The 19,156-nt window shown below is 42.5% G+C and overlaps 2 protein-coding genes across 3 annotated transcripts in view; both read right to left on the bottom strand.

Moving 5' to 3' along the window:
- The window catches only part of FANCI (Fanconi anemia complementation group I), a 116,924-nt gene extending 107,837 nt beyond the window's left edge, over positions 1–9,087 (bottom strand). Inside the window, exon 1 of the mRNA XM_075676469.1 lies at positions 8,484–9,087. The gene's annotated coding sequence lies outside the window, so the exon portion shown is untranslated. The remainder of the gene's footprint in view (positions 1–8,483) is intronic.
- Positions 9,088–9,179: 92 nt separating this feature from the next.
- LOC142565892 (receptor expression-enhancing protein 1-like) overlaps positions 9,180–19,156 on the bottom strand; it is a 45,405-nt gene continuing 35,428 nt past the window's right edge. For both annotated transcript variants that reach the window (XM_075676472.1, XM_075676473.1), the window contains exons 8-9: positions 18,744–18,849; positions 9,180–11,085 (exon numbers count right to left, since the gene is read on the bottom strand). In XM_075676472.1, coding sequence (XP_075532587.1) covers positions 11,014–11,085; positions 18,744–18,849 — 178 coding nt within the window. In that variant the 3' untranslated portion in view covers positions 9,180–11,013. The remainder of the gene's footprint in view (positions 11,086–18,743; positions 18,850–19,156) is intronic.

The following is a 19,156-nucleotide window of genomic DNA, read 5'->3' as shown; positions in this document are numbered from 1 at the left end:
AGTGTCTATATAACTGCTATCGCAATAATATAATAAGAGTACTCGGCAACTGAAGCGTCCCGTAGCCCATTATTTTCCGCAATAGAAGTAATAAAATAAAACTTTCACCACGTCGACAATTCGCTGCGCCGCGACAGTAATTTTTTTTTTCTTTTGTGCCATGGAGGGCGCCGAAATGAAGTATCGCAAAGGAAAGCATGTTGGCTACAATCGAATGCCTCGTTGGGCAACTAGTGTGGGTACCGAAGGAATATCGAAGAAAACATGAGACGCATGGTCCACAGAGAACCATACGCATACTACTCGGTATCCTACACGGGCAAGACAAAATTTTCCTGAGAGGTTGCGCTCAAGTGAATGCGTTGCAATCCGTTAAGTCCCCGTAGTGATGGCGGCAAGCGACCATGCATTGTTTATTTTTCTCGTCTGCTAGCCAGAAAGCGTCCAAAACTCTGCCAGGCGAAAATCCACTCGGCCAGAGAAAAACGAACGCGCAACGAAGTGCGCCACGCGGTGGTCGATGCAGCCCAAGAAAAACGCATGCGCTCTGGCGGGTTCAGCAGCCCGCAAGTAGCAAGAACAAAAAAACAAACACACAAGAAAAGGCTCAATGTGTCGTTGCGAATAGAAGTCTAAGTAGAAAAATAAACAAGAACGTGGTTCACTTTGCTGGCTTTAGTGTCTTGACATGGATGCTTTGGTGCAGGATAAAAAAAAAGGTTTATATTATTTTCTGTGACATGACGGCACAAATGAACCACCACAACGCTTCGTATCATTGGACCTCGCTGCGTGCTTTGTGCTTTGTCAACTTGTCGGATAGTGTGTTGATTTGGCTTCTCTTGTTGTATGGTGCGATGTAGAACGTCTTTAGAAAAGTCAATGCACCTTTGGCGTCGAATGTTTATAACAACATTAAACCCACGTAGTTTCGACATTGAAAATCTAAAGCACGACTTTGGAAATGTCAATGCACCTTTAGCATCAAAAGTTTATGAGAATTTTATACCCTAAAGTTTCAGAATTGAAATCCAAGCGCTCCCTAGAGTTTGCAGCCTCCGCAAGATGCCACGACGAGCCCACTCGCCATCCAAAGGCCTTTGAAACTTTGTGCTCGGATGGAGCTCCTTGCGTTACGATATGTGACTTTCGGTGCATGGGCGTTGCCGCGAAATCCAGCCCGATTTCGCAATGTTCGCTCTAAACTGTCTTTTCGAGCATGAAAAGGACATTCTAGACAAAATCGAGCATGATTTGCGGCGCCGGGGGTTGTTTCGGTTGGCGGCGCATGACAGCACAAAAAACTTTGGGGGGGGGGGGGCTGAAGCCCCATAAGCCCCCCCCCCCCCCCGACTACGCCCCTGGTATGTGCCACCCTTCAATGAACCTCTCGCTAACTTGAGTCACTGAATGTGTGCCATTGGGTGTGCAGCAGGCGAGGGAACAATTCTCAGTGTTCGCAGGCACCGGTGCACCAAGCTTCTCATCTCGGAGGCCACGCATGGACTTCTCGACAGCACCAGTAGATGGTGCAGCATGTCCAGAAAGAAGCACAAGCGAGGAGCCCGGTTGCCACATGAAGCGTTTCTCAGCGTTTGAACGCATGGCGGCATGAAGCCACATGAATACTTCATGCCGCCACTGATAGATGTTACCGAGTGATCTTAGGGAAACGCAAATGTACCACTGCAGCGCAAGCCTCATACATAGATCATTTTGATGGTTGCAATATATTATGTTGCCATTTGATTCAATGCGAAATGCATTACCGTTGAGACTCATTGTGAGATGGGTTTTTATTTGGGTTATGCGTGGGCCATTTACTCCAAATTAATGGTTGCATTAATGTAATGGAAACCCTTTCTGGCCAAGTCATTCTTGTGGTTGTATGTCCCTGCCCTTTACACAAATATACTCTTACTGAAAGAATTGCTGTCTCAGAATCATTACTCCGCAAGCAAATTTTGCTAAGTTTACCTTTCATTGCTGAAGTTAGTTCTTACTCTTGAATTTAGTTACACCCTACTATCTACAAACTTTCACTGCTAGCATAGAAACCGCATTCCAGCTTAAATATGCCTATGTGTTTATGGGGCAGCTAGAATCTGATGTAAATTTTCTGTAAAACCTCTTACTAATTATGATATAGTGTGTCGTATGGCATAAGGGCCAGTCAAGGCCAACAAGTGCCAAAAACCTCGTACTAATCCTTGCGACATGTATGATATCTTCCTTACATGAAAACATGGCATCAATGCGCTTAATACATTCATTAGTCATTTTAACTGCTATCACCCTAGCATTAAGTTTACCATTCACCACGGTCCTAGCAAAATTAACTTACTCAATACAATGCCTTACATTGAACATGTAAAATTGAGAATGAGGCCTGGCAGAAAGCCTGTGGATAACCAGCAATATTTAGATTGTATTAACCACGACCTATGATGCCGTAAGTGAGAGATCGTTACTGCGCAAGCCAAATGCATAGCAGGATCTGTAGCAACAGTGATTATGTCCACCACTTAAATAACTTTAAAGTAACCATAGCTGAAAGAATTAATCTGCAGATCTCTAAAGCAGTTCTTCAAGCAAGTTTGCATTTGCTAGAAAACAGTCTAAAGCACACTCCAAGTAACTGCTATATATACATGGCCTTCATAACAATGTACTCGAACATGCTCCCAATCATAAACAACATCTTAGAGAAATATTACAAAGTAAAACCAGACAATATGTGCCTCAGAAGTGCTTCCAGATGTACCAAGGATTGTCTATCACTATAGTATAAACATGTTAGTGCATGCAAAGTTGACCCTCAGCATACTGCCAATAAAACAGCCTGATCTCATCCAAGGTGCAAGACGTACAAGCACCTTTCCTATGGCAAACATCAAAAGTCCTGGAAATGATTGTACACAAAATTGAATCTGCCTGCACTAGCTCTAGCATCATTTATAATCTGGAATGTGTGTTCTGATGTAACAAACAATATATCAGAAAAACATAATGGCCAATGAATGTTAAACAGATATTGTACAGGTGCAGCCAAGAAACTCCCCAAAGCAGTCATTGAACATTTTAGTCTGACAGATCACAACTTAGAAATGCTCAAACTTTAGTCAAACTTTTGTTCTTTCGGAGACCAGAACTTTAGTCAAACATTATAGAGACAGAACGTGTAGTTATATCTTATCAATTAGTTCAACACACAACCAACAGCCATTATTGTTCCAAATGAAACTCTGGAATCTATTAAAATAATGACAAGAAAAAAAAACAGCAGCACTTTGGCAGTCTCACATCTGCTCAGAACAGAGCTAATCATATCCTCCACCTCCCCCTTTCTTTAATTGTTTTCATTACTACCCTCTATTAATTTAGTTATCATCGTTCACTGAATTTTAATGTCTTTTTGTATAGTTTATTAATGAGATCGCTTAGATCCTTCCACCCATTATGTCAGTTACGTAGACAATGCTGGCCTGTTTTTCTCTGGTATATATGGCATCGACCTGACTAATATAACTAATTGCATTTACAAATGGGCCTCCAAAAATAACTTAAATGTGAATGCTGCAAAGGTGAATGCAATTATGTTTTATGCCTGCCAAAGAAACTTATGAATGTTCTCTCATTATTATTAACGGCAGTTTAGTAGATATGGTGGATTTGTTTTCGGCAATGGATCTACATTTTTCCGCAACCACGTCTTCTGATGGTCATGTCAATCATTTAGTCCAAAAGCTTTGACATAGAGTTGGCATTATTTGATGTTGTAGCTCAATTTTCTTCCATATTGTTCGACCTTATACTTTATAACGCACTGTTTTCGTCCATGCTGTTATCTACGTATGGGGGAATGCATCTAAAAATCTATATCTACATGCTCTGCTTGGTCAGTAAGGCATCGCATCTTAGACCAACAGCAGCCCTGCTTAAGAAACTAAACAATATAAATGCAAAATCTCTATTTTGTTTTGCAATATGTAAGCGCTACATGTCACAGCTGAACAAGAAAAAGAAAAGGAAGAGGTAAACTGCAAGCTAATATCATAACTTACAACACGTGCCAACATTAACCCTAGAATATTGACAGAAGTCACACGGCATATCGAACACAGATGCTTAAGTGTTGCTTGCTATGCTGTGCTTAATGACTTTGCTAAATGTAGTTCCACAATGCTGAGTTTTCACGAAGAAAACACTGAAAAGCAATGTTTGTGTAGTCATTCCTGCATAATGGACTACTGTGATTTTATAGTCTGCGTTGTGCAATATTCTACTGTTTTTCACTTATTGTTGTTGTTGCTCTTGGTGTCTTGTCACTGTGTGGTGTTATCCTTTTTGCCTTTTTTATGTGTAGATAAATGGAAGAGATATCATGTTTGAAAATCTTGTGGCCGTTTATACGCAATGCCTCACGACTTCAAGTGTACCAGAGAACTGGAAGAATGCCAACATTATACTAATCTACAAGAAGGGAGACGTTGAGTGAATCAATGTGTGTTGTTTAGTGGTGCAAGGGCCAGGTATGGCCAAAGAGCTCCATGCCAGTGTTAGCGAGTTCGCAGTGGAGTGATGAGTTTTATGAAGTCGATGTGACTTGGCTGTAAAGGGGCCTAAAAATAGTCACTGTAAAGTGCACAAAATCTATGTGTTATAAGATTATGGTACTGAATAATGACACATACCACGACCATTAAAATGCACTGCGAAATAATGGTACGATATACAAAATATGTCAGAAGTAAAAGTTGGCTAGAGCACTACTGCCTTACCAGAGCCCTTGAAATACAAGGGCCTGGCAGCATGTGCTATACGAAACTACTACCACAGCGGCATCCTCTGAAGAGAGGATGCGCTACAAATTTATTGGGCTAATCGCATGTAAGACATCTTTCAGGAAACCTAGGACTGTATGGGTATCAAAAAATGGTTCTAGACCGAAAAACATTACAGGATGAAGAGGGATGTGCTGCTGGTATGCTAGAGGAAAATGTCTGTTTTGAGATTCGGCTTCCCGACACTCCAGAAGGACGTGGAGGACAGTCATCCTCTCCCCACATCTACCACAGGTTGGACATTCATTTCCAGTAAGTAGAAAATTATGGGTGCCAAATGCGTGTCCTATTCTGAGATGACAGAATAGGACATCAGTTCGCTGTGATTTTGTTGCGGAGGGCCAGAAAGCCAACTGTGGCTTTATCACATGAAGCTTATTGTTTCTGCATCCCACAAGCATTGCCAGTGGCTTCCAGTTTCTTTCACAAGAAAGGCTTCAGATCTGTGGCAGGGACCGCAGCGGTAGGATTAATAACTTGCGATGCAATTGACGTGGCCATTTGGTCTGTTAGCACATCACCCTCGATGCCTCTATGGCCAGGTACCCAGCATATAATGACATGCTGGTTAGATACATATGCTCTACATAGAACGGAATAGAGCTCAACAAGTACAGGGTTTGTGTTTACAGAGTGACTTCAAGGCCTTTAGTATGCTTAGAGAGTCTGTAAATATAATTGTTTTTTGATTTCCTTATATGTTTCACAGTCGACAACAGTGCCTAGGCCTCAGCCATAAAGATACTTGTTTCCAGGTGCAGTACACCAGGTTCCGAGAAGGATGGGCCAAAGGCCGCATAAGACAGCCCGGCATGCGACTTGGAAGCATCTCTGTAAAACTCAGTGCAAGAGTACTTGGATTGGAGTTCTAGGAAATGCATTCTAATGTGTGCCTCTTGTGCATGTTTAGTTACCTCTACAAACAATGTGTCAGACTGTATGAGCTGCCACTGCCACGGTGGTAACAGCTCTGCTGGAGCCATAGGACACTGTTCAAGCACTGGAACACCCATTTCCTCACTAAGGTTGCTTACACACAACCAGAATGGCTTTCCCACTGCAGGTAAGTTATTGAAGAGTGTGGCAGCAGTCATATCGTTTATGGTTGAATAAAAAGGATGTTGAATGTCAAAATGTTTATTCTCAGGAAATATGTAAAACTGGTATATGACCGCCGGAGGTGAAGTGACTACTGGTTTGACTCTACATAAAGGCTCTGGATCAAAGAAGGGAGACATCAAAGAATTGAAAAATTCTAGGCCCATTAGCTTGATTTCAGTATTGTATAAAATATTCACAAAGATAATTTCCAATAGGATAAGGGCATCAGTCTGACTTGACATCAATCTACTAAGAGAACAGGCTGGTTTCAGGAAGAGATATTCTACAATGGATGACATCCATGTCATCAATCAGGTAATTGAGAAATCTGCAGATTACAATCAACCTCTCTATATGGCTTTCATAAATTATGAAAAGGCATTTGATTCTGTAGAGATACTAACAGTCATAGAGGCATTACGTAATCAAGAAGTACAGGAGGCATACGTGTATATCGGGAAATATCTACAAAGATTCCACAGCTACCTTGGTTCTCCACAAGCAAAGTAGAAAGTTACCTATCAAGAAAGGGGCCTGACAAGGAGACTCAAGCTTGGAAGAAGTATTCAAGCTATTAAACTGGGAAGGCTTAGGAGTGAAGATCAACGGCGAATATCTCCACAACCTTCAGTTTGCAAATGACAGTGTCCTGTTCAGCAACACTGGGAACGAATCGCAACAAATGACTGAGGACTTTAACAGAGAAAGAGTAAGAGTGGGGTTGAAGATTAATATACAGAAGACAACGATGTTCAATAGCCTGGCAAAAGAACAAGCGTTCAGGATCGCCAGTCAGCCTCTAGAGTCTGTAAAATAGTAGGTTTATCTAGGTCAATTACTTACAGGGGACCTTGATCATGAGAAGGAAATTTACAGCAGAATAAAAATAGGTTGGAGTGCACATGGCAGGTTTTGCCAGATCCTGACTGGGAGCTTATTACTATCACTGAAAAGAAAGGTGCACAATCACTGCATTCTACCAGTGCTTACAAATGGAGCAGAAACTTCCAGGTTCACAAACAAGCTCGACAAGTTAAGGACCACGCAAAGATCAATGGAACGATAAATGTTAGGTATAACGTTAAGTGACAGGAAGAGAGTGGTGTGGATCAGAGAGCAAACGGAGATAGCAGATATTCTAACTGACATATATATTCTAACTGTAAGAAAAGAAAAAAAATGGAGCTGGGCAGGCCATGTAATGTGTAGGATGGATAACCGGTGGACCATCAGAGTTACAGAATGGGTGCCGAGAGAAGGGAAGCACAGTCGAGGATGGCAGAAAACTAGGTGGGGTAATGAAATTGGGCAATTTGCAGGCGCAAGTTGGAATCAGTTGGTGCAAGACTGGGTAATTTGAGATCGCAGGGAGAGAGGCCTTCGTCCTGCAGTGGACACAGAAATAGGCTGATGATGATTATGTGTATGATGTACTACTGCTCACAAATTTATCAGTTGGTTTTAACTTGTTTTAATTATAAAGACAATGTCCACAATGCATGTACACTGTGTCATCACATTATGCATGCTTACGGATGTGGACGCGATTTATTCTTGCATACTGCAATTTATTAGCTGCATTCTATTTATGTACATGGCAGTTTACAATTTTTTAGCCGTTTTGAAATTCCCTTTCTGCACTGCTCGGCATAAAGGGTGGAGACCTTGCGAAGCCATTTATTTTTGGCATTTTTGTCTTCTCTGACAACACATACTGATGTCGAATAAAGAACCATTATTATTATTATGAATAGTTACTTTATCTCTGGTGAACTTCTTTCTCTAAACTTTTGACAAAACATGTATTTGTACTCGGTTTTCTTTTCCTGTTGGCACTGTTTACTCTTAAAGGGGTACTGACAAAATTTGTCTTTTTATTTCTTTATTGGACAGCTGTTAACACAGTAATTACGCTATGGAGCCTCAACACTTCAAGAGCATAACAAAGAATTGTTACCTTTTAATGCAACCAGTTCGGAACACATGCGAAGTGCAAAATGGCTTTGCACATGCAAAAAGGAGACAATTCATGTCAATGAACCCCGATCTGGTGGCAGTCTCGTGGTACCAGACGCCACTGATACGTACACACACACACTACAACTGTGCTGCTGAAAGCCAAGTTCATTCTGCACTAGAGGGGGCACGAGGGGAAAACATTACCCTGCTTTTCCAAGAGAAGTGCACAATTGGAGGAACAAATTTGGCAGCTTTCAGCACAGTCAATGTATGGCCTTGAACCACACCACCAGGTTGACTGGCACACTAGAGTTGTTAGTGATACTACGTAACTGCCACCTCCACTTTCAGTGATGTGAATAATCGCCTTTTTTTAAAAGTCCAAAGCTATGCTGCACTTGTCATGTTGTGAATTATTTGTGGCACTCTCATGGAATCCAATCTCTGTTTACTTAGTTTTTTGCAAAACGACTGATTGGATTGACAACGCCTGCTGATGTGCAACTTTATTTCCCTTACCTGCAGCACCCTACTCCTTCCATCTTTCAAACATTTCAACTTCCCTCAATCAATTATCACCTTGCTCTTTCACGCCCGCCTAAGCTCCTTGCTCTCTGGGGAGGAACTGCATAATCCCTCCCAAGGAAAGCAGTAGCAGTTGGTGCCCTGATGATGACGAGTCCCCTTGTAAAAATGTTGGCTCCAGATTCAAAATGCAACAGCAAGTCTTTGCATGAGAACAAAAATCGGAGAACAGGCAAGGTGCTTTGGTTTATGTCCTCATCTGAGTTCACGCTGTTACGTTTTAAACAATGTAAAACCAAACGGCCCATTCTCTGATGTTAGTAACTTGGCTTCAGTTCAAGGCTTTCCGTACTCATCCACTGCTGACCATTTCTAGTCCCCACCTTTTTATGATCCCTTCATCTTGTATGGGTGTACTGAAGCAATTCTAAAACCCAGCGCTCCGCTGACAAAGACGTAATAGTAACCAAATGCCATTTTAATTTCAGTCATTGCGTGCTGCCTAGCTTAGAAAAGCTGGACTGTTGATACCATATTCTCACTGCTGAACATGGTGTCTCCTAACTTGTGCTCAGTGTGGTTGAACATATTCTGTATAAACTGCCTATGATGGCAGTGTTCCAGTGCTCTCTTGCAATAATGAAAGCTGTTCTAATACGGCAGAAATCAAGGCTATTGAAAACTTAACGCATAACTGAGTGTTCTTATCACATAATAACATCTGACAAAGAGTTTCATACGACACAGGAGTAACATAATACGCAATTTATTTTCAAAAACAGTTGGGTATATTGCACACCATGAAAACAGAACACAGTATTTTTCATGACAATATGAAAAACATTGAGAATAGGAAAATGGTTATAAAAAAAAAAGCACTTGTGGTCCTACTATACGAGCAAATTTATGCTAGTGTTTTTCTACCATTGTCAAGAAATATTCTTTGGCTAAACACAAAATACGTGGTCACATGGTGCAATACCCATAAGGAATTTTCACTGACTAGAGTTCACTGTCCTCTAGTAAACGGTTTTCACAGCCAGTCTGCAATCCCTCATCTCAGCACAAGTTTAAAGATGAGTGATGAAGACGTGATAGTTTGCTTTACCTGCATGGGATACAGCTTATGAATTGTGAATGAAAAACCAGTAAGCATAGGTATGTATGCAGTAGCCCTGCATGTTCTGAAGGATCCAAGTGGAACCACAAATGGTCCTTAACATGATAATAGGCCATGCACATATTTTGTATCATTATATATATATATATATATATATTACTGAGTGTTCTACTTTGTCCTCAATCCGACACCATTTAATGCATGCACTTCCATATGATCAGCTGACAGGGCAATATGAATGAAAATTGAAATTTTGCTCTCACTATCCTGTAGGGCATGCAGTCACAGCTGCCACTCTTCCTCTTCACAGACACACAATTTTTGCACAAATGGCTTGGACAAAGGTGTTCAGGAACACACAGATGTGGCACTAATGAACACATAAGAACAAAGGCACAAGTAATGCAATAGAAAAAATTGGAGAAACATAAGTGACATGGGCTTCTGCTGAGCATGTTCCTAATTATGCTACTAGCAACACTGAGTACAAGCATTTACACTGCGAGCATACCACAGAAACACAGTCACAGACACTGCATTCTAACCACAACCACCACCCCCACTAAATGTTGCCTTTGAGTGTGGCAGGATGGCCAACAAGTGTCTCATCAACAATTGCTGCGGGAGTAACAAGAACCGTGGCAACAACTTGTTTATTAACAAGTGAATTCAAGTGTTATAATGTCACTAATTCACAATACTGAGTTTAGCTTGTGTGACTTTAACTACTATATATGCACTTAAAGCAATGCAGGTGACTTGAGTTGAGATTACACAGGCATTCTAATACCTGCAAGCAAGTGCCACAAGTTCACACTGCAGCTACAGATGTGCCCTTTCCTCTAAAAAAAAGATATACATATATATATATATCACAGCAAGTTTATTGTTACTTATGCATTCAACTGACAAGAACTGCATAGTGAAGGCTAAGATATGCACAAAAGAAGCTGCATTTATGGCACTAAAAAATGCACTAAAAATGGTGGCAAGTGCACTTGGAGTGTCTTAATGGTAGCCCAGCCCACACAGCTATCTGCAGAAGTGTAAGTTGTTATGACCTAAATTTGAAAATATAAAAAAAGAAAGAGGAGGAAATGCAGGGGAGAGAAAAGCCTATTATGCATGGCATAATATCAAATATTGCTTCCACTTCTCCCAGCATGTGCTAATATATATTAGCAAGATGTACACAGTCAGAATGTATAGACATTGGGAATGCACACAATTAGTGTAATGCAGCAGTAACAAGTTAAGTCAAACCAGGCCCTAAACATCCTACAAAACATGCAACCTCATAAAAAGATTTGCTGCAGCACAGTACTGCACAAAGAACTTTTTTTCTTTTTCTTTTTCGTAGTACAATAAAGAAGGCACACTTTGACTGAAACAATAATCACAATGTTATCTGCCTAAGCAGACACACTAAGACGGTGCAGAGGTGTTTTTGAAGGGACAAAGGCTTCAATTCTTGCTCGCATTTTTGGTTGCACGCGTTGACCGGCGCACCGCTCCACCAGAGTCGGCTGTTCTGGCCTGGAAATCAAACCGAAAATTTGCTTGATGGACACTCATTAGCATTAGGACACCCCACTAGAGAACACACCTGCTTACACATGTTGCCTCTGAGATCGAGTGGCGCGTGCTGTAGACAGTGCGTGCCGCCCGATCTTGGAAGGACTGTAATTTAGTGGTTATACAAACGCTACCAATAGATATTTGCACATAACAATGTAAAACTACAGGCGCTGGCCTTTTTTGTGACCACCTCGACCTTCCCTCTCTTCTTTCTTCTACATATACCCCCTCCCCTTCCCAAACATGCTGAGATGTGCTCCCTAAAGGGTTGCAGAAAATACTGCCTTCGCTCTTCACAATCACAATCATAATCTCTCTCTCTCTCTCATCTGGACGTTTATAAACATAAAGTGTGACAAAATTTCAGACAATGCCTGTACATACACACAATGAAGCATCCATCTTGATATTTGTCTTTGTGAGTCACTCTGTGGCTCACACCAAATACCCCCCCCACTACTGTCTGTACTTCGGGAAAAAAAAAAAGACAGGAAAGAAAGCAAGGATGTATCCTGCATGCCCTGCACAAAACATGTGACAAGCACCCTTTGCAACTTTCCGCAGTTGTAGTTTGAAAAAGGAGCAAGAAGGGCAGTGTCCAAAAGCAATATGTGAGCTATGAGTGAGAAGTGCTGCAGAAGATAGTTCTATCTTTTAGTACACCATGTCAGTACACCGCTTTCAGTACACCATGTGCCACCATGGTGGCTGAACCTGCAACATTTTAAGGAGGGCAATTGCTCTTCAGAGCCGAAAATTGGCACAAATATATTTTCGCAATCCTTCGCTCCAGGTTTGTGTAGAGCATCTATTTTTGCTTGGGCTAGTTGGTGTCCACTTAACGACATAATGTAGTGCAAGCATACAACCACAAAAACGAGACAGACATATGTCACGAGGGGGGGACTTGAAGAGCATGCATTTTAAAAAAATGTCTGCCATGAGCACACAATTTTTGTGCTATACATTGATACATAATTTATTAATGGTGGTTTACTTCTAGATGTGGGACATGAGAAGCAGCAAGCTTAGAAGAGCAGAGACTGAGAAGTGACACACTGTTTTTAGACCACAGTGTCCTCAAAGATTTTTCTGCTGCCGACTTTGCTGCTTCAAAAACTTGTCTGGATAAACTTGCTTGAAGCAATTACCCCTCTAGTGTTCTTTCACCATCAGACGACCAAGGGCATGGTCAGATACCAAGGAGCATTGCTCTGTTCAGGTCTTGTTTGCAGTACTACATATCCGTTCACATTCAGCATTACTGGGAAGAAGTGACACGATCCCCAGCACTACCACTGTGATCCTGTGGAACCTCAGCAATTTGTCCATGTCTCCTACTTGGGCCAACTGTGAGTAAAATCTTGGTTCGCTCAATGTGTCCAATGAAAGATTTGTAAAGCAAGACACATTTGTAAAATTGGCAGGTATGCATACATATCAAACACTATACATATATACAGTATATAGCATAACTAAGTCTCCACAGAAAATCTCCAATGCACATTTAAGCAAATGGTGAATAATGAAAGCATAAGATTGGTAGCGATATTGCTAAATGCAACATACATTCTTTGAATAGGTCAAGAAATGCTAGGGATAAAATTCTGAGAAAAGCAAAGCAACAATTCTGAAGGCAACACAATTCATGCTGTCTTTAAGCCTTAGGACTAACCCAAAGCTTACAGTATCTTGAATGGCCCTCTCATAATTGTCATGAACAAGTGCTCTGACCACACCAAACCATTTTTTGTGTCAACATAGCCACATTACCTATGTTAACCTGGCCAGAACCAATAAAACTTCACAAGTTTGGCTTGTTTGGTGTTCAAGTGGTGCAACCCAATCTTGAGACGCATTCTGAATTGCCTGAAGACAAATAGCCAACTTCTTACAAGTTCCCAGTACATCCAGGTAAAAGTGTTGAGGCTGAAGTCAACAACTTTGACCCTCTTGTCAGCCACTGGTGTATCACCAGGAGCCTTTAAAGCTGCTTGGTTCTTCGTGAAAACTGGCTGGGCCATTACTTCTGCTGGAATGCTAGTAGAAGCTGCATTCCCAGCAGGCTGAGTGTGAGATGTTTTCTGAAGCACTGGGTAACTTCCCTCAATGTCTCAATGATGTAGAAGCACAGATGTTGGGCTGACATTGTTGCAAGGTAGTTCATACCTTGGACCCAGACTGCCTCACCTGCATTGAGGGACCAAAGTGAAATGCCTGAGTGGCTTCTGTTAAAACTGTTAGCTTGCATCCTCTGTGTGGCTTCATATCACTTGTAGAATGCCCAGCTGACAGCCAAGCTGATTGAAATTTCTGCATAGACTCTGGGAGCCGTATTTGCGGGTGCTTGTCTATGAGCAATTATGCAGGGCTACACCATCCATCCCAAAGACCAAGAGAGCTAAGCAGAGGTCTTCTGCCTAAAAAAAAAAAGGTCCTTGATGGCCCACCCGTTCCACTCCTCCATATGAATTCAAAAAGCCAGGGCTGCTAGTGGTGTGACAGAAATGACTGTACAGTAGACTCCCGTTAAGACGAACTCACTTTAGATGAACCCTCGGTTAAGATGAACAGTGGAAGTCGTTTGTTTGGTTTCCCATAGAGTCAATGCAAAAAAAAATTAGCTTAATATGAACACTGCACACGCGCTAATCGGTTAAGATGAACTTTCACGGCTGGCCGCGCCTTACCCGCGCAGCTTTACTAGACCATCCGAGCAGCACTTTAGGGGAAAGAAAGAAAAAAAAATGACAAAAATGAAAGCTTTTCTGCTCCGTCGACCATCTGTGCGACGCGGGGAGACGAGGAGACCTAACCATCTCCGTGTTTCTACGAAGGTTCCGCTGCTCCTCCGCTTATCCTCTCCCACCCTTCCTCAGTCACTCCTCTGTCTCCTCCCGGCCCGGCTACAAGAATTAGCCGCGCTCTCAAGTTCATTCTCTCCTTTGCCTCCACATCGCCGGACCCTCCCCCTCTTCCCTGCACAGCGCTGATGCGATGAGCCCTTCATACGAGGCATTTTCAGCGCTGTGCTACTCGCCTCCCCCCCCCCATCGCAGCACCTCCCACAATGATCTCTCCTCTTTGTCGCCGTAGCAGGTTCGCGTCGTGCTGGCTTTCTCCGAACTTGCAGACTGCAGGGAGGAAACAGGACGCAGAGAGAGAGGGAGAGAGAGAAAAAGACGAAGCGCGGCCTGGCCAGCAAAGCCAGAGAAACTTAAAAAAAAAAGAGAAAAAGAAAGAAAAAAGGCAAAGAGAAAAAGCGAGAAGAAAAAGCAGCCAATGCTGTTTCCCAATGGTGATCACGTGATAGTGCCATCATGCCACTGCTACCAACCTCAGAGTGTTTGCCGACTTCCAACTATGCCAACTACGCAGTAGGCATATCCCTTCTTCGTGGCATGCGTGCGCGCCGTGTCCCGCTGTCTCCTGCCAGTCCGTACGTCGTCACATCGTGGTGTGCGTTGTTTGTTTTAGTGTGGGCCCTGTTCGTCGTGTTGCTAGTATGGCAAGTCAGCCAACAGTTCGGAAAAAGCCGCTTGAACTTCGTGAGAAGATCGAAGTTTTGACCGAAGTTCGCACTGGCTGGCTTTCAAAGACCGAAATTGCGCGCAAGATCGGCATCGCGAAAAGTACCGTGAGTGGTATTGTGAAAGACGAAGCGCGGATTACCAGTGCTCTGCAAGATGGTGAGTTTGTGCCAAAGCGTAAAAGGATGCGCACAGCTATGCACAAAGACTTAGAAGATGTTCTTGCTTGGGTAAAGAGAGCGCGCGCTGTGAATTTGCCAGTGAATGGAGTCATATTGAAAGCGAAAGCAGAAGAAATTGCACGCGGCTGAATGTGGAGTTTGCATGCAGCAATGGGTGGCTCGACTGTTTCCGCAGAAGGCATGGACTGGCCTTTCGTTGCGTTGTCGGTGAGGCCGCTACAGTGGACGAAACGGCCTGCAGCGATTGGAGGCAGAACAAACTGAATGACCTCATGGAAGAATATGACCCTCAAGATATATACCACGTGGACGAAACTGCCCTTTTCTACCAGCTGCTTCCAAACAAAAAGCTCGCATTTGCTGGTGATAACTGTGTGGTGGGCAAGCACAGCAAGCTTCGGGTAACGGTCCTCGTGGGCACAAATATGACTGGGACTGACAAACCAAGGTTGCTGGTGATTGGGAAGTCTAAAGCACCATGCTGCTTTAAAAGCATAAAAACGCTGCCAGTCATGTACATGGCTAATCCGAAAGCGTGGATGACGCAAGCGCTTTTCGAGCAGTGGCTTCAGGAGATGGATCATCGCTTTCTTTGTTGTCGATAACTGTCCCGGACACGGTCACGTTGCCAGACTTGCTGCCATCCGTCTGGAGTTCCTACCAGCAAATACAACTGCGAAGCTGCAGCCCATGCACCAGGGAGTAATCAGCAACTTGAAGAGGCACTATCGTCGCTCTCTGTTGCAGAATATGCTAATTTGCATGGCAAGCGGTAAAGAGTGCACAGTGAACCTGTTAAGTGCTGTCCACTTACTAACAAGTGCCTGGGGGCAGGTTACTGAAGTGACCATTGCCAATGCCTTCTACCATGCGGTGTTTATGGCGCCTAGTGACAGCTCAGCGCAGAATGACTGCGATACTAAGAGTGAGAACTCTACTGTGAACTTTGAGGAGAGCAGCATTGTTTCTACGCTGAGCAGTAAGGGTGTCTCCATTGACATGAGTGCGTATGTCAGCATTGATGAAGGTGTGCAAACATGTAGGGTTGACACACTGGAAGCTTTAATTGAAGAGGTGCTCGACCTGTCATCAGAAACTGCTGCTGACGATGACAGCATGGATGTTGTGCCTGAATCTGCACAAGTGACCTACAATGCAGCTGACGCTTGCCTGGATACTTTAGTGCAGTTTTTCGAACAATGCGAGGGCACTGAGGAATATCTTAGAAAATTAAATGAGATGTCTGCATTTGTAGCAGCAAGGCGATTTTCTCGACAGGCACAGAAAAAAAAAAAAAAGAGAGAGACTGGGTAACAGTCAACCGTGCCTGATGCCTTACTGGGGCAATGTGTAGTATACCACTAGTAGTGCAATAAATGCTTATATTGCAGTTATTTTTTCCCTGAAAGGCCATTTCATTCATTTGTTCTCATACATAAGGTATTTGGACACACACTGCATGCTCAAACATCATTTTTAGAAGCACTCCTCATTAGACGAACTTCTGATAAGACGAACACTTTTCATGATCCCTTGGAGTTCATCTTAAAGGGAATCTACTGTATTTTCAAGGCTATAGCCCGCAACCGCTGTATCGTCTGCAGAGACAAACTTCAACTGAAGATAGTTTTTTTTAGCTTGTCTGTAACCAGTAAAAGCCTGAGTCCTTTATGAGACTGCATACAGAAGTCAATTCTAAAAGCCGTCCAAATCCCTTTTGTTGAAGTTGCCAGAAGAAAAAGTCAAGCATGTCTGATTCGACAAATGAATTCTCAATGTCTTTATCACCTTTGGAATCTACTTCTTGTGCAAGCTCGACTACACTGTACTAGAACAATGCCGTGAAGGCTTTTAGCCTTTTTGGTTGCATCGCAACTGTTCTTGTGTTCTGCTTACAAGCAGCATACCCGAATTTTTTTTTTTTTTTTTCGTGCCGAGTTTCAGTATTGAGTATGAAATTTGAGGCTAAATGTCTTCGGCCAACATTGAATGACAGGCAGTAAGCATCATTTGTTGGTTTGGAGCAGAACACTGGATGAAGAAGGACAAGTTTGGCACGCTACTCACTGTCTTTTGAAAGCAAGACCAGAGGAGACAGGCCGATGCAAGATATTCAGCTGCACTGGTGTCACACATGTGATATAAGTCAATGAAATGTACACCTATAGTTCACATATGATGAGAGCTGTCTATACAAATTCAAAATGAAGCCTTAGTTGCCTTGGAGTGAAGCCCACTTCCAGTTTCCTGCCTGGGGTTTTCCTCTCTATTGCTAAAAAATTGTCTACCAAATATCTTCTTTCTTTTTGTTGATTATGTTTATTCGTCCTGTGTTTTGCACATTTAGATAGAAAATACGTTTTTTCTGAGCATGTATATGTCCCATCGTTAAAGGGTTAAGATCGCGAGCAGCATTCATTTTCATAGCACGAGCTGACAGTATGAGCTCGAAAGATCACTTGTGCGCAGCAATAATCATGGTGGTGTTGATTGTGCTATGTGATTAACCCTGAAAAAAATTTGCAGGTGTAGGCATGCCTCGTGCCTCCAATTTTAAGAAATAAAATCATGTATTGTGGGCACTCGTATACAGTCAACGATTGATTTTTTGAACTTGCCCAATAATTCAGATGCCTTCCCAGCACTTCCACGTATCCCACAAAGCCCACGTATAAGAACGTCGGAAATTTCGGATGCTGAAAGCCTTAGGTGTTTGATTTTTTGAACCTTTTGCTATGATCACAGGTCAGAAATGGCATTAATCAAAGCTACCACTGTCGCTATTTTTATAATCTCGCAGCCTCAAACCAGCGTTCTCTCACGCTGATCCGCTGACAGCCGTAGCCATCACAACAACAACGCCTGGCCAAGCTGTTCTGACGTTTGCTACCAAGGTTCCTCCTATTCAGTGCCACATTTTTTATTTAAAGAATTCACCACTGCCAGCAATGCCCCTGACTCTGCCTTTGACATTTTCGCTGATGGCTTCGAAGCATGGCAGGCACAGCAAATGTCAAATGTTGGATAATGCCGGTTTTCAAAAGCCAGCCATGCCGCAATACAGTGGTGCTATGCGGTAAAGCATACCCAATGTATTGCGGTGAACCATATTAAGAGGGGGATCGGGGCCACTGTCACAGGACACAGTATGTAGTCCCTAATTAAACACGCATGCACCCGCCGTCTCTTTGTCTCATTACAAGCACTAATACACCTAATAGGTGTACTGGCTGCTCTTCAGAGCTATTTCGGACGTGCCTGTGGTGATTTGAGCCCCGAGGAGAAGTAAAGGGCATGCATTCATCTATTCAGACTGCCATATTTTTCTGATGTTTTCACAGCTCCTAGGGTGTCTGAGAAAATTGGACATTGACTAGAGTCTGCACCCCATGAAATTACAAGCTTTAAACTTGTATAGTTCAGCTAATTCGCACCAAGCGATAAAAAGTTATATAATGTTATTATAAATAAAAAGTTACGAGAATGCAACTGACATTGTTCACTGTCCTCTTGAGCAACTCAAAGGATTTTTTATTATGACTTAAGCAATGAATGAACAATAATTAATTAATTAAGTTTTATAGTACTGCTTTAAACACAATCTTTAATGGAGAAGTTGTAGAGCCTATAATTTATTTCCATGATCATAGTTCTAATTTTTCTGAGGATTCAAAATTGCATTTCAGCTTGCAAAAGATCAGAAGCACAAGTATTTGCCCAGAACTGTTTTTTTGCCAGTCCTTTCAGCACATCAGGGCGGAAAAGTATTGCATGTCACAAATCGAGAAGCAGCTTCAGCTGCGGACAATTGAGGGTGAATAACGAGAAATAAACTTTTGCTTCCAACTCTGCAACATGGGGCAAGCCTGAGATAACAAAAAATGTCAGTGTGTCACCTCCTTACCGTATTGCGACTACGATTCTTAACTGATGAGCGTGATGTTTTGGTTGGAACTGGGCGAGGTGATGAGCAAATTTCTTCACCATAGGTGCCTGGATCCACAGCATACCTGAAATAAGATTATGAAGCTTTCAGTCAACAAACAATAAAGGTCAAAACAATAAAACAAACAAAATGCTACCCAATTTGGGTGAAAAAAAAAAGTTCTTTTACATCCTCGCCATGATAGCTTACAATCACAATACATACATACACTCTGCTGTAAACTGTACTGATAATTAAATGAAGCATAAGAACTTGCAGCTTATTTCATAGCAGCCCAATAGGAAAACAGTCAGCATGCACTTAGTTATTTATCAAGTCACTCATTCGCTGAACTTCATTCATTCATACCTGCATCACACACGGCATCAATG

Source organism: Dermacentor variabilis, unplaced genomic scaffold (assembly GCF_050947875.1).
Source record: "Dermacentor variabilis isolate Ectoservices unplaced genomic scaffold, ASM5094787v1 scaffold_12, whole genome shotgun sequence".
Lineage (NCBI taxonomy): Eukaryota > Metazoa > Arthropoda > Arachnida > Ixodida > Ixodidae > Dermacentor > Dermacentor variabilis.
This window is presented reverse-complemented; position numbering and strand designations above follow the sequence as displayed.